This window comes from Neopsephotus bourkii, unplaced genomic scaffold (genome assembly GCF_033783945.1).
Source record: "Neopsephotus bourkii isolate Nb327-2 ecotype Australia unplaced genomic scaffold, CSIRO-AGI_Nbou_v1 NB_1328, whole genome shotgun sequence".
NCBI lineage: Eukaryota > Metazoa > Chordata > Aves > Psittaciformes > Psittacidae > Neopsephotus > Neopsephotus bourkii.
Genome location: NW_026901808.1, coordinates 5092421 through 5112401, shown reverse-complemented (window position 1 = coordinate 5112401; position 19981 = coordinate 5092421). Strand labels below are relative to the sequence as shown.

Sequence of the window (19981 nt, the reverse complement as noted above, 5' to 3'; positions counted from 1 at the left end):
TATAGCAAAACTACTATATTTGGAGGAAAAGTTATACCTACCTAAAGGACAAAAGAGTAGAGAGTCAGGCAATAGCAAGAAAGCATCCAAGTTCATGAGGAACCAAAGTCTTGAAATTAAGACGTTAAACAGTATAGGTTACATGTCTTGGAGCTCTCAACATGCATAAATTCAGCGGGTTTGGCATACTGGAATTTTTAAATAGATATCAAGAACAAAGGGGCTTGTATGATTGCTTTTTAAATGTTCTGGTTAATACTTTCTTAGCCCTTATGGCCATTAGAAAAATGCATTTGCATTCTCTGAGTCTTTTTTTTTTAGCACATATACAGTAGTATGGAGTAGGTAAGAAGCTATATACTGACCAATTAAACAGGTAAAAATGCCTTTCTGTGGTACACCTCGTTCCAGCTTGCATAAAAATAACACTGTGTTTACAGCTCTGATTCTCAGTGTTCCACTGCTACAGATAGGTCAGCCCACAGGCAGGTGCTTTGCTAGCTTATGGTATTTGAATACAAGCATTTCCACATTATTCCCCTAAAAGGTACAACTGGTTGTGGTACCATCTCATAAATGTGCTAAAAAACTTAAAGGATTAGAAGCAAGCAATGTCTCCTTCCTTTAGCAGAGCAGATTCCAATTTCACATATCAGCTGATGAAAGAAGCTGAAAAGAATGGGATATAGAGTGGGAGGAAAATCAGTCTAAAAACTGTGCAAAAAGAGTCAGATTTTAGGCATGCAGACTTCTCGGTGTTTGCATTTCTCATCATAATTGGTATCCATTGCTCCTTTCTCATCATATGTATTTCATATATGATGTCAGCTTTTAAATCTGGAACTGTATTGTTTTCAGGACTAACGTTATGATTTATGCCAAACAATGAGCATCTAAAAGTTCCTGTCGGTAACTGCCAGTTGTTCATCTATTGAGACTGTAAAGGGGCACAAGAAGTCTAAGCGATGACATATGCTCAGCACTTGCCCAGGTGTTGGTGGAGTGCTATAAATCTGCCCTGCTCTTTGTTGCTGGCCTGCCTATGTACTCACTGCACCTCAGATTTAGAGCCAAGTCCCTTCCTTGCTTTGTAAGAGCGGCAGTGGGAAGCCAAATCCGCCCTCTCTCGCCTCCCTGTGATACTGCACGCAGCTGAAATTGGCTTTTTTATGGCATGCTGCTGCGTTTTGAGTCATACAGCCATATTCCACCAGCTCGTAATTGGTGAAGTGTGAAGAAATATATTAAAAGCTTCATTCTCCTTTGGATAGCTCTAGACAGGCATTCTTGTAGTAGTAGAGAATGAGATCATTTCAGGGAACAATATCCCTGAGCTCAGTTATCCCATCACCAGAGCCCACAGGTATCCTGTTTCTCAGAACAGACCATGTCAGTTTGAAAACGCTGTTATTTGGAACTGGATGTGCTTCTTCACATTTAATTTCTTTAAAAATTCTGTGTCCTATATTACTTACTATTGGCCAATACCAAGATCAGACATACTTCATTTTACCTGTATTGCAAACATTTTACCTCTATTGCAAAGAGATAGTTGCTTTCTGTATCAAATCACCATTCACAGTATCCTGACCTGTTTTCTTTTTCTTTCTAGCATACAGAAATGCTGCAGAAATAGTTCAGTATGGAGTGAAAAACAACACCACCTTTCTTGAATGCACACCCAAATCTCCTCAGGCTTCTATTAAATGGCTACTACAGAAAGACAATGACAGGAGGAAAGAGGTGAGCAAAATGAGCAGTTGCTCATCATGTGTCAGCATCTCCTCTACTCCCCAGACCAAAGGAAGGGAACATTTGTGTTTTCATCAGAAAACCCAGTATAGATGGGACTTTCCTCAGCCCCAGTGATTTCTATCAGATCAGAACAGCTATTACAAAATTCCTGTTAGCCCTTAAAGTCAGGGAATTAATTAATGAATTTTACCTTCACACCTTATTAATTGCAAACTGAAGGTTTAGAGCACTCAGGACTTCTTATTGATCCAAGGAAATAGGCATAAAAGCAATAAACTGTATAAAGTTCATGAAGAAGTCAGAATGCAGTAGCCCTTTTATGCTATTGAAGAGATAAAAGGCAAAAGTGGGAGAAATGCGAAAGGTTTCTTTAGCAAGAAACTAGTCCAGGGTAAGAACACGTATTGACAAAAGCATTTCCGCACCATGGTGCAATCACATTTTCCATTACCGCACTCTCTAAGGCTCTCAAGTTTCAGCACTGTAATACACAGGATGATTGTTTATGGGGCATGTGCCTTCCTTAAGTAATATAAAAGGGGAAAAAATCCATTTCAAATCCAAGGCAATTACTATATGAATAAAAAGTACATCTTTCAAAAAGACCTATTACATAATACAGTGTCTGTTGATAAATTATAAATACTGAAAAGCATTATTCTCATATCAGGCCATTTTCCAAAATCAGAGAGGGCTTTCAAGGCTTTCATGCTGTTTTTCTTACTTGCTCTTCAAAAACTTAAGTCATGTTCTGCCAATTTAGGTGCAATTCTTTAACTCTCTTCTTCAGCAGAACATCTCCCTTCTTGTTCATGGGTTCAGTAACTATGGTGGAATCAATGCAAGACAAACTAGAGCAATCAATGGGTTAATTACATTTCAAGCTGTCAGATTTCTGGAAGTCTTACCTCTTCAATGTCTAAAAAAGTTTACAATAACAGAACATCATAAGAAATAAATAAATGAATTCCAAATAGAATCAGGTATAATGCAAAGTGCAGTGGCAAAATAGAAAAATCAGTCATAAAAATACCAGCACTGGTATTTTGTCAGAATGGGTTAAATTAGCAATTTTTATTTCACAGCTGATATGCAAAGGAACATGTGCACAGTCATTTATACTCAGATGATAACTCAAGAAGCTGTGGTATCTTGCTTCCTTCAGATGATGTGACCATCTCCTGGGACTGTCCAGAGTCTGAAGCCAGGAAGGAAATAGGGGAATAGAAAAATTGCTCTTGGTTTCCAATGAGCTAAGTCCCATCTGAGGCCACTGAGATGAAAACGTTTATACCAGACTATAGACTCTGCAGTGCAGACACAGTTCTTCACAAGTTAGCCCCAGGAACCTGCTCAAGGTCAAAAAGTTTAACTATCAGCTACTTTGTGTTCAATGCCAGCTCAACCTCTGGTTGTCCACTTTTTCCCCATCAAGTCTCAGCAGCAGTCTCTGGTACTACAAAAGACATTCCCAGGGGTGTAACCCTGGCAAACAGAAGTTAACTTCCTCAGTTCTGCTATTTGAACATTAGGAAAACTCTTCTTTCATTTAGTCTTAAGGTTTGCATCTTTGTCGTCATCGTGATCAAGTCTATTGTAACGTAATGAATAAAGTTTTGAAGTCATTCTTTAGTGCCACTTACCTACCTTGAGGTAGTTTCTCTCCTAACAGTAGCAATAACTGTGGTCTCTGGGAGATGTGATAAAAGCAAAATATGGTACATTTAAGAAACCCTTTAGGGAAGAAACAGGTGTTTGAAGAGAGACTTACCGCAAGAGGTCCAACACTTTGTTGTTCCATAACATTTCGTAAAAAGTTCCTTCTGACTTTTTGCTATCTAGGTCAAACTGAATGAGAGGATCATAGCTACTGAGCAAGGACTCCTCATTCGCTCTGTCCAAGACAGCGACAGGGGGCTTTACCACTGCATCGCAACAGAGAACAGCTTCAAGCAGACCTTAGCAAAGATCAACTTCAAAGTGCTGGATTCAGAGATGGTGGCCATCATGACTGACAAATGGTCCCCTTGGACCTGGGCCAGCTCAGTGAGAGCACTGCAGTTCCACCCAAAGGACTTTGTGGGAGCTTTCAGCCACTCAGAAATGCAAATGATTAACCAATATTGCAAAGACAGCAGACAGCAAGGTCAGCAGAGGGAAGAGCCCCAGAAGATGAGAGGGGACTACAGCAAACTAAAGGCCCTTATCAATAGCAGGAAAAGTAGAAATAGAAGGAATCAGTTACCTGGATCTTAATTTTATTTTGTAGTAATAGATAACTTTGTCCTCACTATAGGGGGCTTATATTTGTCTATTGAGAACGAATTTGAGCAAATCTGATAAAAAATATAAATGAAAATCCAACAAGTCTTGGAAAAGATCCATCTCCCAAAAAAATGCAGTGTAACTTAACTAAAGAAAATAATTCAGAGCATTTTCTTTCCTAGGTGCTTACTGACTAGGTTAGGCTCTGTCCTAGAATCAGAACTGCATATTCATCTTAAGCCAGATTCACCATTAACATTGCAGTATTTAATTACAGCTGAACAGAAGGTTTTACAAAATCAATGCATTATCTTTCAACTCTGAACCTGTACCAGCCAGACTCCTGCTGAAAGAATCTGGGTTAAGATACATGCTCAAAGCAGGATGGTACTAAGATTTCCTTGCACTGCATTTGAGAGCATGAGTTTCTTCTTGTTTACTATTCAATACTGGGTTTACAGCTTTCACTCATTGTTCAGATTATATGAATGCATGCTGATAGGAAACAAGGAAAGTGTAGTAGAAAAGTTTCATTCATTCAGAGGTCAAATGAAGGAATGAGTAGGAGAAAAAAAAGAAAAAATATACTTTATCAGAGGAAACACTGATTATTGTGCATAGTATGAGTTGTAATAAATTAATAATGAGTTCTGGAATGTAACTTAAAATATCTCTGTTCATATTGATTTTTATTAAAATAGGGTGTCCTATAACACTACATAGCTTTATAAATGGCACTAAGCTAACATGAGAATGTTCATTTTACGTAGTTTTGAAGAACACCTAAGTGACTTAGGTATTTTAGCAATTTTCAAAGAATTACACTCCATTTTTTTGAAGAGGAGAATGTGAGTATACTGTATGGTGTTTTACTTCAAAGTGAATAATATAGATTAATCTGTTCCATGATTAAATTGGAGTTGGCCTGCAATGTGGAAACAAGTTATGAGCATCTTTGAAAATTTTAAAATGTTATTTTTTCAACTGTTTTGTCAAAGTTGCAAATATTTTAACTAGAATTTTTAAGTTAAACCCTTTCCATTTTACAGTCTTTGTACCCTTTTTCTTTCCAATGTTATATTCACAATTTCCTGTTATTTTTAGTTTTCTGATGAAAATGAGATCAGGAAAAGAAAAAGAAAAAAAAGAGGTAAAAATAAAGAATGGATTTGGGTCAAAATTTATGCAGAAATATTTTTGTTTAAGAAGCAGCTGTCAGGTCTAATCAGTATGTTTAATGGAAAGTTGTAACTGTGCGTCAAGCCATGCTGGGAAAAACTATCGCTTTCTGGTTTTGAGCAACACTAATGCCAGAAAATTGGGAGAAATCCTTTTCATTCACCATGTAAGAGTGTTCCAGAAGCCACTGAATCTGTGTAAAGGAGATAGGTAACAGGGATTTAAAATATGTGAGTACCTTAGAAAAATTATGGTTTATTCCATGATCTTTTATGACAGTATACAAAAATATAAAGTAATGCTCAGCTCAAAACTGAGCTACGTTAAGCTCAAAAAAAAAAAAAAAAAGAATTAGAAGTTATATTTCTGTTAAAAAAAAAAAAGAGTGAAAATAATTTCTGGATCCAGAGAAGATAAGGAAAAATATTTTTAAAAAGTTGTTAGTTCCAGCCAGTAGCAGATGGATACTGTACTTTAAAATATAGTTTTAAACATTTTAATGGGTCTTTGTTGAAATTCTTTGGGCATTATTTTCATTCTGCTTCTATTAGAATACTCTGGGAGTAACTCTACAGCATGTAGAACACCTCTGGGTTTATGCCAGTAGGAATTAAGATCTAGTGCAATGGAGGTAACTGGTATTTACCTGATATCAGTTACTTTATCAGTAACTTTATCATTGTAAGTATCACTTTATCACCACGTGATGCAGAACAGCTGGAAAATGGGCCCTGATTGATCAAACCACTTAGACACTGTCTCTTTGATGCTGGTGGGAGCTCTTTGAATTTAAATTGTGTGTTTACTGTTTGCTTCAAAGGGGATGGTAATGCCAGCCTACTCGTGTTGTCATCTAGTTAAGTGCTTTTCTTAATCAAAACCTAAGTATATATTTCTACAACATGTAGCCACTGGTATTTAAGGTCCTTTTTATGGAAACCGTCAGGAAATTTTGACTAGAGAGACTGGTGAGCTTGGATCTGGCCCCAAGAGCTGGCAAAGCAGACTTTGGAGTTATGAAAAAAAAAAAAAGGAAATGAGATGGTTAAGGAAAAATAAGGTTTTTATTTGTTTCTCTCTCCCCACTCCAGCTGACTTTCAGTGCAGCAAACTACTCTTTATTTTTCTGAGGATGACTGACTTCTGAAGTGTGTAAGTGACAAACCAAAAATTGAGTGCCATAAAATAGAACTACCTCCTGGAATGACATCAGTGCATGTACTCTGCTGCCATGCTCTTTTCATATCCCCAGCAGATTCACTACAGAGTTAGTATGATATTAATGTCTATTGCAAGGATCATAATTGTTTCCAGATGGAATATGGTGATTAATAGGCATTTAATGGTACAATTTATCCTTTCAGTGGTTAGCTACAGTGATATTTTAATAGCCCCCAATTAGGCCTCAGAAATTAAAGTTACACTGTTTTGTAATAGAACATTGGCAATAAGGGATTCCTTTAAAAGAATCAGCATAGCTCAGAGTTTCATAAGATTATAAAATAATATTTTTAAAGCTGCTTCATATACCATTATTATGGTATGACTGTTTAAGGATTATACTTAAACTAACATTTTTCCTGCTGCATGAAAACTTCAGCATATATATAGTAAGCTTCTGTCAGTGAGTACAAGCTACCATGCTTTAGCAGCCTTCCCTTGTGTATAGACTAGTCAGGAGCCAGATGCTCAGCAGGTATAAACTAATGCGACTTCCTCACTGTCCATTTAGCTACTGTGGTTTATACCAGCTGAGGGTTTGGCCCTCAGTGTACAGAAAAGAAAAACTGCAATTTTTATTTCTTTGAAGCAGCCCCTCTACTGTAGGTAACACCAAAACTTAAGACTGTAATATTGTTTGTGCTATTTAATACTTCCTATTTTGAGGATTACTAAATAATGTATATAATTTTATTCCTTAAGAAATACAAAAGCAGAATGACTTCTAGGCAAAGCTTCACCAAATGTAAAGATATGTTCTCTGCTAAGAACTTCACCGTGTACTGATTATTTTTTTTTTGGCTATTTTTATTTTGTGTAGTTTGTAAAGTTTGCTGAAATCTTGACCTAACAATGTGTTCTTTGCAATTGTTGTTACTGTAGATATGCGTGTTTTATTAAGAAAATCCTGTTTTTAACAGTGTAGGTATGTGTATAAGTTCCTAGCATGATGAAACTGTCATTACAGTGAATATGCATTATATAGTGTGTAAGAAAGAACAAAATGTAGTTTAACATAGTGCTATTTAATTGAATATCTAAAATACTATTTGCCTGACAAAATAAAGTGTGTTGCAACAACTTAAAAATTTGCTGTTTTCACCTTTATAGATGTATGTTAAAAAAAGCAATTCCATAGACTTTCTTAAACAAGTTCAAGGAAATACTTGGAGCATCAGGTATTGCTGCTGGTCAGTTCTGAGCCCTGCTCAGAATTCATGAAGAGTCAGCGATTGATTGTTTTGGATATTAGCCCTTATGAAGACCTGCCATATAAGCAGGTTAACTACTAGAAGTATAAAGTCGATCAGGAATATCTGACTACAAAAGGGAACTGTAAATATTTTTGTGCTTTTATTCCAGTGTGGAAAACAAAATGCAACCAACAAAACCCAAGTGCATTCTGTGAAATCCTGCTGGTGAAACAAATTGTGCTGTTTAGCTTTGTCTCTCAGCTGGGACTCTGACCAGCTCTGCAGGGGAGGCAGGCTGGTGGGGCTGCCCACAGGGAGCCACAGCTTCCTCCCATATCCTGGCCTGTACTTGGATTGAAATAACCTGCCTGACACCTACAGTATGCTCCTTTTCCCTGCATCTATCATCCAAGCAGTGTTATTACTGCTCTTCTTATCATCTGTTTTTCCAGATGGGTTTCAACAAGAATGCATACAGCTTCCTCAGTTCTTTGGGATAACAATTAGAAATTCCATGTCACAAATACTGACCTTCACAACAAGGTTTTGGATCGTTAAGCCTGGATTTTGATTTCCCAGATAGATAGGTTCCTGCAAGGCTTTATGAGGTGTGAGTGGATAAGATTACCTCACTCCAGGATTTCCGTACTGGCTGCTCCCTAGATGTGCTGATACTGTACTGATACCTGCTCAGCTCTCAGGCCAGTCTGGGTCAGAAGCTGAGGTTTTGAGCACTCCCACATGCTGTAGGAAATGTTTGGATTAGGCTTTTAAAAAGCTGCACATTTACAGAGTTTTACACTCTGGGAAACCTTTCCCATATCTGATCTTCTGTCTTTATATCCTGCTCAGTTACTTCTAGCTGATCTTCTCCCCCTTCAGTTCTTTTCCCTCTGCCACAGGGTTTCAGCATGGTTCAACACTTACTGCTTCGGTTCCTTAGTTCCAAGCACCGGCAAAACAAGACATGGGACTTCTCTGGATACGAGATGTGAAATCTTCAAGGGTCTGAGCTTTCTCCTTTGTCTTTCAAATGCCTGTTGGAATATTATTTTTTATTATTTTTTTTTCTATCTGGGAGCTACTGCTACAGAAGATAGACTCAGGTCTCTCTTCTGGCAACAAGACCTTTCTTAGGTGTCCTTAAAATGAAAGTAGGATGCAAAACCCACACAGTTTATTGCGATGCATGTCTCCATGCAGGATCCCTACAGCACAGGGCAGTCTAAAGTGCAGCCTCCCCTATGCAGCCACAGAAGCCCAGAGACAGCCAGTGAAAAGCATTGCCTGATCAGGAGTCACTGCTAACAATGGGGTGGCTCCCAGTACTACAGGATGATTGTTACCTCTGGAATTAATTGTTGCCTCCAAAATTAAGTCAGCAGATATAATATGGCAGGACAGGCCGTAAAAACAGGTTGAGGCATTGTGCCTTTTGCCTAAAGCAATGGGCTGTCTCAGGAGACCAATGCTTCTTTATCCTTTGCACTGTAGCTGGCTTGCTAAGCCTTTCTTGTGCACTCCAAGGTAGCCTGGGGAGAAGTGACTTCATGTGATATGAGCTCAAGTAAAACTATGTACAGATATTCACCAGCTGGTTCCAGAAAGATACATATATAAAACTGCATGCATATAGAGAAGCTTTTCTTCCTATACAGTAATTTCTGATCCATTTTGCTTCCTTTAACATTAATGTGTGTTATTTTATACATGCATGTAACTTTATTTTATATTTTTATACATACATATTTTATACATACATGTAACTTCCTTTAACATGCAAAAAACGTATAAAAGAACATAGATGTTCTTTTTCTGCTTCAAAATGGACAGCATCAGACCTTGCACTCCCAACACATCAATAGCCTGTGTATAGAGCAGTTACCCTCTCTGAGAGCATTTTGAAAGACAAGCAGCTGGTCAATAAAAGCCCTTTCTTCTAATCACTCCCCTTTCTAACTTACCTGCTTTTGCACTATCTCAACAAGAACTTCCTTCTCGTATCAGGAGACTAGCACAGTGTAAGGAGTAAAAAATGTGCTCTCATTTAACATGTCTAATCTAAACTAAAGACTGAGATTTAAAGATGCTTTGGCATTCTGAACACTCCAAGACGCAAATTCAACACAGCTGGCTCAGCAGTCAACCAATAATTGCTTTACAGTGATAGACTGTCCTGTATCCCAGGACTCATGATTGGATTCTCTATACAGCTTTACAAAGCACACAGCATTTGTGTATTCTTAGCACTGTATCAGCTTCATTACTCATGATTTGAATGCCAGCCTTATAAACAAATTTTAATGTTTGCTGATCTCCACATTCAAAATACTTTAGGTCAAGGGATTTAAAAATATCCAACACTTTTAAAAGGCACATTTTTTTTTTTCAAAGGAGTTTAGAAAATAATTTAAAAATGGCCATTCTTGCTGTCCATGGGAAACGAGAATCAATAGACAGACTGTTTTATAGCTAAGCAGCTTGTACAGCAAGATGTAGCATGGGGAAGGTGAAGAAAAATACATTTGCTTAACCTTAGGTTCATAACCCTTTTGGATACTTGTTGCTCCTTGACTCTTTGCAGTAGTTCTTTTCCCAGTATCTGTTCTCTCTGTCTCCATTTCAAAGGTAACTCAGAGTTATAGGGTTTATACTTGCTTTCACGTTGATGCCTTAGGACATGATGTCCAGGTCATCCTTTCAGGCTTTTTGTTTAGTAAGACCTTAGTAAAAATAGTATTACTTATAGTATAATCTACGATGTCTGCCTAAACAATTTTAGCAATTGATACCATATTTGGAAAAAAATTTACAATTTTTTGAAGGTTTTTCTCAAAATGATGGATGGAGAAGAACAGGACCCCAGAAAAAAACAGAGTGATGCAACCTGCCATGGTCCTGTGAGCATTGTGAACATTGACTTGCATTTTGGCATATGATGGAAAAATATGATTCTTTCAGCTTTAAAGGTCCAATTTTGCCATAAGTCAAAGCTCAGCAAGATTAATGTTCTTTCATTGCTCACAGCAAGGATCTGGTTGGGCCCTTTCAAGAGCTTTCATGTGCCCCATTTAATTTTATTAAAAATTCAACCATTTTTTGAGAGCTTTCAAAAAGAGCTTTCAAAAGCTCTTCTTCCTTTAGGATTTTACTCTGCCTTTTCTGTATGGACTCTGCCCCTGTTCCTTTCCTCAGCTGAACTCAGGCTACTAGTCCCAGAGGGGTTACTTTAATTTAGATGATTTAATTACAAACCCCGTTCACTCCAATACCCTGAGATATATTACCTAGTACAATCTTCAAAAGATGCCACACATCATTTGCTTCAGCAAGCATGTCGTCTTCGTAGTGTCAGTTAACAAACAAAATATAAAGAAGTACTTCCAAGATGTTTGCAGCCTTTGAGCTGTTTGTTTTTCTTGAGCAAACATCAGAACCAGACCACTTCGCTGAATGTGTATGTTCACACTCAAAAGACATTTGGGTAATATTTTGTTGTGTTTTTTTCAGCATTATATTCATATTGCAGATTATTCTTTATTTCATGCCTGAAAATACAAGTACTCTAGCTCAAGGATTTTGTTTTCAGGAACTTGAGATAAAGGATGAAGAGAAAAATATCAATATATTATATTATACAGATCTATTTTTCAGATTGCCAGTCACAAATATATTTAGTTAAATTAGCTGGAGGAGAACTTACTCTGTAACTCAGAAAGGTCAATAATCAAAAAGACTAGTCTGAACTATCAAAAATAATAAGGACAAAAAAGTGTTCTTAAGACTGTTTCCTTTCGGGGCAAATATCAAATGCCTTTGCCATGTAAGAGAAAGATCACCTTTATCATCACAGCAACAGATCCATATGCATCCTTCACATGTCTGGAACAAAAGCTTTTCTTCCCTTTCCAAGACTTCTAAAGGCTAGAAAGATTTATGATATTATATTACCTATGTATGGATTTGTCCTGTTCATGGATCTGCCCTGGGCTGTCTCCTCCACCTAGTGATGTCTGCAGCTATCAGGAAATGCTTAAAGCAGAAAATAGCATGCCTGGTGGTTTATCCAAGGATCCAGAAGTAGGGAATAATATTTGCTGCCATTTGGTAGCCACCTGGCCCTCTGGAGCATGCTTGTCATCTCCCAGCACAAGGGGCTGTTCTGGTGTGGTACACACCGGCCAAAGAGCCCTAAATGGAGTTAGAGATGGTTCATTTTCGACTGTTGCTGGAGACCAGCTAGGGATTAACAAAGAAAGAATTGCCTTGCCAGTTTATTCGTTCCTGTCAAGAAGGCAAACTGTTATTTTGAAAGGAGCCAGCGACACGATGGCAAAAACCACATGAGCTGAACAGAAACTTCCCCTGCATCCTCCAGCCAACTGTAAAGTCAGCCAGCAGAAATCCTGGAAATGGTACAAGCCTTGCTGCATTGAGAGCACTTGGGTTTGGGTGCCAAGAATAAATCTCACTCTGAGGGAAACCTCTGAAGTAACTGCTGTTGACTGAGCTGTTACTGGCTGTGAAGGCAGAGCTGAGTGTGGCAGACAGTGTCATGCCATACCAGATGCTGCATCCCCACCCTGGCCCCATTTACACCAGGTTTGGCCTTGTCAGTGTGGGAAGAGGAGATTGTGCAGTAAGTCCCCCTTCCTTTGCCTCAGACTGGCAACTCTAGGCCTCTTCTTTAGTTCATGCCAGCTACTCTGCTGTCTCAAAAAGCTGCAACACCCATAAACACTATTTAACTGGTTAATTAAGTCAGTTCACAGCTGCATTTCATCACCAGAATTTTGCAAAGCAACTATTGAGTCTAGGCCATTATTTTAAGTCCCTTCAAACAAAGCACTAAGTTGCACAAAGACATATTCAAGACTTTGGCATCCCAAAGAAGGACATAGCACTGGTAAGGTTGATGCAATAACCAGGAAAACTCTGATTTGCAAATAATGCTTTGTAGTGACCTCTTTCAGCTGTAAGATGGGAGAATAGTTTTTGTAATGCTTTCTGCATGCTGCACACCTGTATTTCACTAAACAAGACACTCCTTAAGGTACTTCACAGCTTGAACTTGAAATTTAGCTACTGAAAAAAAAGCAGGAAAATATAATTCAAAAAAGAATTAGAATTCAAGTCAAAGCCGCTCATGCTAAAATACCCTGACTCTTGTGCAATGTCATAAGCTCTTGGCTAACACAGGCATCATCTAGCAATTCCTATCCCCAGATCCTAGGAAAGATCCAGCAAGTACTTCCTTGAAGACATATTAAAGTGCAGCCCAGTCCAATGTACTCCCTTTTTCAGTTCCTTAAGCCAGGTTCCTAATGAAAACTCCTACTGGTGTTAGTTACTCAGCTTGGATGAGTGAGGGCTGAATAAGGCCTGTGGGAATTGCCTTTCAAGGAATCATGCTCAGCCTCCCTTTCCCTCTGTCCAGGGTCTTCTGAGTTTGAAATCTTTCTCACCACCTGATCGTGAGTGCTCTATATCCCCTCTTCATAAATTCATTCCAAGTCACTGAGAAGAGCACTTATTTTCTATGATGTTATTTGTTTTAGGTTACTATGGCCATAGTAACCATATACAAACTCAGGATATTGCAGAGACACAGTAATGAGAAATTATTCAACTGATATATTTTAAAAAATAAAAAACTAGAGAAAAATAGGCTTAGTTTTGTTAAGAAAAAAATCAAAACCAAAATCAGAATTAAATAGTCCCCTACAGATTCTGGATATATGTAGTAAAACAGAAATTAAAATGCACCCCACTGTTGATTTTATTTGCTAAATCTCTGTCAGAACTGTGACAACTTTATTCATCTCCATACCCCAAATCACTCAGATCCCCAGATAACAGGTTTATTTCCTCCACACTGAGTAATAACTAAATAGTTTCTCCACTGGAGGTTCTCTCTAGTGGGAAGAACAAGGTTTTTCTTCATGAGTGGATGCAGCCCTGAACCAAGCTGGGAGGCACACACAAGTTTGCAAGGCTGGATGTCCTGTAACCGTGCTGATTAGTCCAACAACTGTACCAGTTTGATGAATTGTGACAGTCAGGCCTGTTTGCTAACTTGAAGTTGCCTTTGAAGCTGGATAGGTGGTGCTAGAACACGCTCCTGCATTACATTAGCGAGCATATGGCTCATATTCTCCTTACTGTTGGTCAGAGAGTACTTAAAAGTTGTTGTTACAGCATGCCTCCACGCTTACAAACTATAAAGTGAGCCAGTTCTACAGTCCAGCCCTGGACCAGAAATGATTCACAGTGCCCATTAACTAAATATTGAATTCATTTTAAGGACAGAAACTAAAATAATAATGATAATTAAATCCCTTCCATTATTATAGTGTACAGCTGCTTGGCAATGTACTGGTGCTTTGTATTTCTGAGGGTTATTTTGTCTTCCTCACTATCAAAAGTTGTACCAGTTCTGCGATTTAATTTTCCTTGCCACCACGAATCCTGACCTTGTTCTCCCTGGCTGTCTTTGCAGGGTGGTTCTGTGTTATTGTTTGCTTGTTTGTAACTCACTTGGGTCTCCCAACTGAAGAAACATGTGATGCAATTAATATGGGAGAGCTGCAGAGATGTTTGAGCACAGCCTGAATTTATATTATCATTTGGCTGTTCAGAAAATTGGTTACGATTCAAAATGAATGTGTCATCCGAGATCTCACACTCCGTTCTGTGGACAGCTACACATGCACAGCAACAGCTGAAATGAAAATGTAAGTCTCGGAGGATATTTAACCTCCAATACATTCAACTTCTCTTATCACCACTGACTCCATACTGCATACTGGCCTTTCCACAAAGATAAGAAAAAAAAGGGTTTGAACTGCTGAAAATGAATTATAGCAAATAAATTCAATGTGTACCAATACAGTCTTGGTATTCTGCTTGTAAGTAAACAGTTGCTGGCATTTTATAACAACTCTTGGGAAGATGATTTGGACCTTTCGGGATACGTACTAGCTGACTGCTGTAAAGCCTGCAGAAGCAGCATGCCCACCACTTCACAGCAACTTCCAGCCACACAAGAAAGCTGATCACAGCTCAGCCATTGCAGTGAATGTGGTTGCATGTTTGCAAAATAGCAGGACATTCCCTTTTCCATCCAATCTGAAAACTGGAGAAATGAAGAGATGGTTGTTTTTTTTTCTGGAAAAAATGCAGAAAAGAAGAGAACTGTAAGAGACAAAACATTTTTCTTTTAAGATAAATATTGGTGCAGCTGTTTATTGCCTTATTTACTGAGGAAAACAATACCTCTGTGAGATCAAAGGGCTTTCAAACAAACATTAACACACTTTCTGGAGGAGTAAGTTTCAAATTATTGCAGAAGGAGCTGTGTTGTGAATGCAGAACTTGTTGATTCGTTCATGTAGGCTTTGCTGTTGTCAGTCCTCCCTCTTGAGCAAGACAGATGTTGAGCAAGACTCAGGATTCAGCGTTGGGCTGCTCCATGTAGTAGGCTCTAGACTGGATTTTCAGTGCAATCTGTACAAAGGGGAGGTTTCCGTGCTCAAAGAGAGCAGTGTGCTGGTTTCTCTGCCAAGTGACCACCCTGAGCACTGTGTTATTGAGGGTTGTAAGATTTCTTTTTCTTCTCTTTTCCGTGCAAAGCCAACCATCCTTAGCAAGAGAGATTTAGATCCCCCCTGTCAAGATGCAATGAGGAAGCTAACCTCAAGTTGGTGAAGAGAAGCAGTTTAAAATCTCTTCTGGCTGGGGAGAGATTGTCATTTGAGTTAGGCCCACCACCTAACTGAAAAGGGAGGAGGATAGGAGTTCGTGACTACAAAAGGAGGAGGGGAGGAGTCCTTCTCTTGATTTGCTTAACTCGGGTTGCTGATAGTCTGAGAACAACTACAGACTCATGTTTTGTAATTGGAATAATATCTTCTATGGAAATCCTCAAAAATCCCAAAATCTTAGGTAATAGATATGTTCACATGTAGGCAAATGAAGCTTAGCTACAAGAAGTGTCACTTAGGTCAGTAGGAGTTTTGGTTTAAGCATCCAGAACCAGATGCAACATATTGAAAAGGCAGTTCTCCTGAAGCTAGATCCCTTGGCACACATACCAAAATAAAAATCAGAACTGCCCCTGTAGCACTGGGCAGCCCTAAACATACCAAATATTGTAAGGGGGAGCATGCATACGAGCTACTCCTTTCATGGTCAAAGAGTTAGAAATAAGCCTTTGTTATTTGTGTCATATCTCAAGCCTTAAGGTTAGAGGAATAATGACTCACAAGTACCTCTTTTTGCTCATTAACTATAAAGAGCATGTAATATGTTGATATTATAACCATTTATAATCTCTGGTAATATAATGCATACTCAGCACACTAGCTGAGATAAGCCTCAGCATATCTGGCTCCTGGGATGACTGAAGAGTCAAGCACTAGAATGGGGGAAGAGCAGTAACACCAACAGCATGTATCAGCTCACTCAGGGGCATGCACTGGGACATGTGTACAGTGAGTGCCCTGGGCTCACTCCCCTCTTCCCTCAACTTTGTGTTAAAGGCAGCATACTCTGAAGAGTATGTACCTCCTGCACATTGTGCTGCAACAGTGCTTACAGGCTCCAGGTCAGAGCAGTGGTCTTTTGCTCTTGGCCCTCTTCAGATACATTAATAGGTCAGCAAGGAAGAAAAGAGGCAAAAGGAGTCACAGGGCAGGATAGCAGAAAGGCTGGAGTGAGACTGAGTGATACTGGTGGATATACCTGAATGCTCATTGAACTCCCTGTGCTGCTAGGAAGTTGCTCCCAGGAACTGCCTCCTCCATCCTTTCCAGCTTCCAACCACCAAAAGCAGATGGGAGGTACAACCTTAACGTTCTTTCCAAGAGAGCAATTCAGACTGCCCAGCACACCTCTACGACCACAGCAACCCACCTGATCCAACTTGATTTTAAATTATCTCATTTAATTGCAGGAAATGGCCTTTGGCCTTATGCCTTTGCTTTTAAAGGATTGCTTCAGCTCCAGTCATTATATTTATGCATGAACCACCCACTTTGATATGGAAATTGCTGCAGCCCAAGGGGATTTCATTAAGTAATTAGGGAGGAGGGCATATAATGTCGTTTGCTGTAACTGGATCTGCAGAGCCAATCAATAAGTGACCATATGTGCATGAATCAGGAGCATTTTGATACCCTGTGAAAAAAAAAAAAAAACAATGCAAGAGGTATCTCCTTCATCTTTGACACAATCTTGTGGTCTCAGGCATATTTTCATTGCTTAAAAGAATCGTACGAGTCATGCTGTCATACCAAACTGCACAAAGCAGGCAGATTTATTGTCTGCCTGGAAAAGCGTGGCAACCAGAGAGCTTTGTGGTTCCAAGTCAAGGGCTTGACAAGCACTGCAAGAATAAAACCTGCTTTATATCAGAGATTTCATAATCAATCCATGTTTTGCATTTATATTCCAAGTTTGCTACTCTTAAAGGTCAGTTTTGTTCTGACTCTGAAAGAAATTTGTGGTATTAAGTGCTAATGCAGCTGTAAATACTGCTTTCTAGCTTCTTTTTTTTTTCTTTTTATTTTATTTTTTCCTCCTGTTCTATTGGCTAAAACCCTGAACAGCTGGTGTTTGCTAGATTGCATTCTTAGGGTGAAGAGTTTGTCCTACACACACAGAACGTGTTCATTCCTCAGGAATCAAGTGACCACACCAGAGCTAAACAATATGTATAGCATACGATTTATTTTGCACTGTTATTTCTCCAGATGCTGAAAGCTGGTATATTTATTAACTTTTGACTACAAACCACTGATTTTCAGTAGAAAAATGCATACAAGAAAGAGCAAAACCTTTTTCTGGGAGGTGTTTTTTGGAACTTCCCTCAATGCTTGCTGCTTTCACACCTTCTTGTTTTCAACACTCAATCTCTAAACATAAGAATTACATAAATGAGTTTTTATTTGCAAAAACCCTTTCATTAAGGCAGTGTCTTGAACCAACACTGACTGCAGTAATGGAAAAATTGCCACCTATTTGAAGGCAGAGGAGGTCACCATTTGGATTAGCTCACGCATGGTTTGCAAACCAAACCTGTGCTATTTAAATGGCATGCATAATAGTCTAGCTTTGGGTTATACTTATCAGCTACTCTTTTGGGTAGTTGAGTGTCAGTAAGCTCCATGATCGATCATCCTGCAGTCAAATTTTCAGGGCTTTTTACAACCAAGGCAACCTGACCCTTGAGCACAAGCTCCAGAGACAGCTGACTGTTATTTAATGCCCACTAAAATTAATAGGAGTCATAGGTGTAAGCAGGACTTCAGTTTTGAATGTCTTATGTGTGAAAATTTAAGTTATGTAAGACAGGACTGCTGCCTAAGGGAAGTGCAGGTCCACCTGTGACCACCAAGATCTGGAGCCGTGGTCTGGAAAATGAGTAAAGGACTGTTAATCCATTGATATCACAGTTACAGAATGACTCAATCCTTGCAAGAAATCTATGACTCTTTTCAAATCTTTTTCCTAATCCTGTAAAGCTCAGAAATTGATGGCATCTGAAAACACCTGTGCCCTTTTCTATCAGAAAGCCAGGCCCCATGAACCTGCCAGCCATGGAGGCTTCCTGGCCTCAGGTTCTGCAACAACATGTTGCCCCATATTCTGACCCAACTGTTCACATACACAGAGTAGATCATTAATATATCATGTGGGAAAGCTCAGGACACACATTTTTTGCATTGAAGTATGGAGTTCTTCAGGCAAAAGAGCTAGATGGTATTTAGAGATATTACCAGACTGAATACATCCAAGGCATATTTGCACATCCTTTTCCCTATTGCCTTCACTTTCTTTTTGTTGACCTGTGATGGTAAAGTTGGTCAAGAGGGTGGGGCTGCACCCATTTGAAGGACCATGGTATGCATAATCTTCTCCAGTGAGTTTCTGTTGCCTCACTGACGATTATCTGACTGAATAGTTGGGGATTTCAGGTACATTTGTGAACAGAGTTGGAAAACAATCATTATCAAAGCAAGAGGTGGTTATCAAGGAAGAAATGGGTGAGGAGGGTGTGATGCAGTATACAGCACTATCTTGGGCATGTTTGCAGATGATGTAATGGAGAGTCCCACCCTTATCAAGTGATACAATTTTGTTTTTGTTCTTGTTTATGTGCTTATGTTATAACCATGTCATGCATGCAGCAACTGACTGCTTCACAATACAGCTTTTTGCATGTTTGTTGGTTGTCCATGCCTGCCTGGAGGAGCCACCAAAAGCCACTGCTGGGATGGGGGGAAGCAGACCCATAGGGACAGGAGCAGGGAAAAGAGTGTTTTATATGTCAGCAGCTGTGTGTGCTCCCTGGTGAGTCAGCAGCTGGAGATGAATTCATGCAATGGCAGCTGGCTATGAAATCTTCTTTGGCAAAGCCGGTAATGGAGAAAGTTTAATACACATTGCATATATGTCATTTTAACACGCCTCTACCACCTACTCAGACCTGGAAATGCTCTCCCTGCCCTTCAGGCACTCACCATGAATGCTTCATCTTGACAAGGGATGCCAAGCTACCATGCACAGAGCTTCAATCCAGCAACACGTGCTGAAAAGCTCATTGGCAGAGCTAATTTGGATAGTGGATACAAGTCTCTAAATCATTTGAAACATAACAACACAAAAGCCTTCACTATGGTACCAGCTCCTGAAAAGATCACCTCTGTGCCAAGCTCAGTTTGTACGGGTAAAGGTATTGAAAACTCATTTTTCTTCAGCAAAAGACAGGTGCACCAGAAAAACAATTTCAGTCAGTAGTCAAATGTAGAAGATTTCTTGTTTAAAATATACGAAAGACCAATTAGGTAATTATACGTATGAAAAGGCTATTTGAGAAATTTTATACTAAATTACTGTAAAATTTGTGATGAAATCCTCATCTTAAATTGCTACGAGAAACTTCCATAATGTAGAGTGACAATTGGACACACATTCAGTATCTACTCATACTGGATGTAGGCCAGTCAGCTAAAGCTGTATCTTCAGGACATCCACACATGCATATTGCAAATACAGAGAAGGAAACCTGAAGCAGGCCAGCTACTTGGCATTTTATCTGCTTAGCAACAGAGCTAACTTTTGACGTAGCATCTTTGTCCTTACTTCTCTGAGAAAAACTTAGAGTACAGTTTTAACTCTCTGACCATATAATGTTTGATTTTGAAAAATTAACTGATCATCCATCATTGTGGAGGGTTTCTTGAGTGTTACAGGAAGTGTTTTTACCTAGGTATTAGGATGTCATCTCACTGGGATGAGAGATCACAACCCACAGATTCTCAGGCACAGACTTCAGCATTTCTTTTTTTGGTGATTATTTTGATTAT

At 39.0% G+C, this 19981-nt stretch overlaps 1 protein-coding gene across 1 annotated transcript in view; it reads left to right on the top strand.

Moving 5' to 3' along the window:
• SEMA3C (semaphorin 3C) overlaps positions 1-7508 on the top strand; it is a 122430-nt gene extending 114922 nt beyond the window's left edge. The window contains exons 17-18 of the mRNA XM_061366376.1: positions 1613-1743; positions 3598-7508. Coding sequence (XP_061222360.1) covers positions 1613-1743; positions 3598-4011 — 545 coding nt within the window. The 3' untranslated portion in view covers positions 4012-7508. The remainder of the gene's footprint in view (positions 1-1612; positions 1744-3597) is intronic.
• Positions 7509-19981: the final 12473 nt, after the last annotated feature.